This window comes from Phalaenopsis equestris, unplaced genomic scaffold (genome assembly GCF_001263595.1).
Source record: "Phalaenopsis equestris unplaced genomic scaffold, ASM126359v1 Scaffold000002, whole genome shotgun sequence".
NCBI lineage: Eukaryota > Viridiplantae > Streptophyta > Magnoliopsida > Asparagales > Orchidaceae > Phalaenopsis > Phalaenopsis equestris.
The window spans coordinates 31,400,054-31,403,233 of NW_018164444.1; the positions used below are offsets into that span (position 1 = coordinate 31,400,054).

The 3,180-nt window shown below is 40.9% G+C and overlaps 1 protein-coding gene across 1 annotated transcript; it reads right to left on the reverse strand.

The window, feature by feature from the left end:
- Nucleotides 1-442: 442 nt before the first annotated feature.
- Nucleotides 443-2,952, reverse strand: LOC110039559 (xyloglucan galactosyltransferase KATAMARI1 homolog). Its single transcript, XM_020744668.1, has one exon. It carries the CDS (start codon nucleotides 2,429-2,431, stop codon nucleotides 722-724), a length of 1,710 nt encoding a protein of 569 aa, XP_020600327.1. The 5' UTR covers nucleotides 2,432-2,952; the 3' UTR covers nucleotides 443-721.
- Nucleotides 2,953-3,180: the final 228 nt, after the last annotated feature.

Consider the following 3,180-nt stretch of genomic DNA (forward strand, 5'->3'; position numbering starts at 1 on the left):
GACATTCAAAAAACACCCCATTTGGGATATTATGAGACATAAAGAATAATAAACTATTTACCACCTTTATATTAGTTTTTATCTTTCTTTTCACTCTTTGGGAGTTAAACAACAGGATCAAGAATCTTATCAAAACAACCATTTCTATGTGGTCATATATTATGTATGATAGACTAATACAATAACAACAACAACAACAAAACCTTTATCCCACTAAGTGGGGTCAGCTACATGAATCATTTTTCTCCATTGCATCCTATTTAGCGTCATATTTTCATTTAATTCTTATAAATTAAGATCATTTTTTACACAATATGCCCAAGTCTTCCTAGGTCTATTTTTTTCTTTCTTAATAAAAACCAAATCTAATACATCTACTCTTCTAATCGGATCATCGGATAGTCGACATTTAAAGGAACAACATATTTATTTCTACAACTCTTTTAAAAATTTGATGAAAATTACAGGTAACTTTTTGGGAAAAGTGGCATAAACGATGGTATGGATATTCCAACTATAACAAATGAATTAATACAAATTTGGATCCTACCTCAATGATTCAACGAATGAGGCAGAGATGGATCCTATAAGTGTTTAAAAATTTATGAACCACCTGGCCACAAAAATATCTCGAATGCACCAGCAATAATCTGCATGTTACCGAACATCATGATGATGCAAATTCATTCCTGAGGCTCAACTGACTCTCTTAGCTCAAAACTCACGACTGATCCCGTTGTTCATTTTTCCAAGAACTTTTAGCAGCTTCTGCAGATAAACTACCGGAATCGCTGTTAGCATCCTTTGGTTTTGAAAAGAAAGGATCCCATTCATGAGCTCCTACTGTCTGTTTCCCTTCCTCCAGTAAAGCATACTTCCAGCTATTCTCCTCCACAAAATCCTTATCTTCACGATCTTCCATTATCTCCTTTCGAAGTTTTGTAACTTTGTTTATCACTGCCTGAACCGAAACATCAAAGGCATCCCTAAGAGTCTCCAATTTTGACCTTGGATCAGCATATACAATGCTCGGAATTAGGTTTATGACCGCCTCCCTCATAGCTTTCACAACGTCTGGAGAAATCAGCTTTAACCTTTCCTCTATGCTAACATTGTTTTTCCGAATGTCATCCTCTGGAATAAAAACAGAATATTTTGCATAATCCCTTGGAAGATGCCATGTATACTGTGTGTATGCTGAACCAGGGTGGAAAAAGACTGGTATGCAACCAGCCAACATTGAGTCAAAAGCAGATCTCCGGGTATAAGAATCCCCTTGAGGTTGCAAACAAAACAGTGAACTCTGAAACATCTGCATAATGCTACTAGGTGAGTGGCATTTGCTCTCTCCAAAATCACATTCCAAAAGCTTACAAGAAGAGGTTCTCTTGCACTGGTCCAAAATTTGCCCTCTGATGGATTTTGGATTGCCTGGGCGAGGTGCCCCAGCAAATGAGAAAAGCCACTTCCGCTCCAAGTTCCTCATTCTATCCTGCCAAGCAAACACATCTGAATCTTTAGCAGGGTGAAAATATGTTGGATATGGTATCCCAAAATCGTTTGCATTCCAAGGACTTGATTCAACAACAAGCATAGACATATTCTTTGCCGCAGGCAAAAACAAAAGCTTGTTCCCCCAATCAGAATCAGTATCAGTCAACCTCCTAAAATCCCAAGTAATCCTCCCTGCAACCAAGAAATGGTCTCTTCCACCCATCACATTCCACTCAGGCCGTTTCATCAGCCAATTCACCAAATCAAGCGAAGCTGAATCTCTCATTGATATGTTATACCCCCAAAGGTACCTGGCTATGTCAAAACCAGCATAGAAGGGCACAAAGACAGCTGCAGCAATGGAAGAATCTTTTGTCAAGCACTCATACTGCTTCATCCTATTGCTGAAGATCACGTCCACTGCAAACTGGTTTGTGGCATACCATCCAGTATTTGAGAAAACCCCTTCTACATTATCGAGTGGAGGACCAAGGCCAGCGTTGCTAGTGAACTTGCACATGTTGGTCCAAAGGCTGAGTTTCCGGCAATCCCTAAGCATGTCTTCGTTGAACCGAGAAGGGAGATCGTGAACATAGATGTACCTCCCGCCGCATGGATCGCTCTTGTTCTCGGCTATCCTGAGGGCACGCATAAAAGGGAATTTCCTCTTTGCGGGCATCGTCCTTGTATGCGAAATACGGTTTTCCACACCATGGAGAAAATGCTGCTCCGGATACGATGAGGTCGACGGGAACGAGACAGCTTGCGTGGATTGATCGGGAGGGCTACTGCTTAGCACGGTAAAATGGAAGTAAAAGATGAAGAACCAGAACACAGCCGCAAGCGAGGCGAGAAAGCATAGACGGGAACGAGGGGTTTTTCCGTTGGACTTGTCCATATCTTTGTGGGTTATAGAGACCGGTAAGCGCCGTCTCATTGGATTCTAAGCTCGTAGACCTTCTTCATCAATCAGCGAATCAGATCAATGAACCCCTAACCCTAGGAATCCACGAATTATGCCCAAAAACAAAGAAGAAGAAAGGGCTTGAATAAAATTCAATTTCAACGAACCCTAACAACAAAGTTGACGATTGAGATCAAAAAACATATCAAATTTCAATGTATTCCACAAGGACGGATTCGTGAAGGAAGGATAGCAGGAGCCGAGATCCAAACAGACAACAGAGAAGGCGTGGCTTCCCTGCTTCGGAGAATCAGGCGGCCGAATTTTGGAGGGGGTTTCAACGTGGGAGCTGAAACCGGGGCTCTGCGTATATTATATATAATAGAAGGAGAGGACGGGCGCTTTCTGTCAGGGGTGCACTCGCCCTTACCCGTCGATTGCCAGCAACGAAAATCTGCCACGTCGGAAGTGACGGTGAGGTGTCCGTAACTGTACAGCGGCCATCGCCGTGGAAACAATTGGATTTGGCCGGTTATAAACTGGGAGAGATTTACGGATACTGTACTTTGTTGTATGTTATTTCCTTTACAAAAATTGAGATTTAAGGTAAATCTGTTCTGATTTATTCTTTTTAACATCAAACTGAAATTTTTAATGGTATATAATGACTAAAAAAATTATTTTTCATTAAGTTAACCCTTTTTGCAGCAATTGGGCGCATATTTATTTTTAAAAGAACAACCCATAAAGAAAATAATTATTGCATGTTCGATGATTTGTGA

Bases quoted from the DNA above. Each gene is read 5' to 3' on its own strand.
- LOC110039559 (XM_020744668.1), bottom strand. From the start codon at position 2,431: ATGAGACGGCGCTTACCGGTCTCTATAACCCACAAAGATATGGACAAG.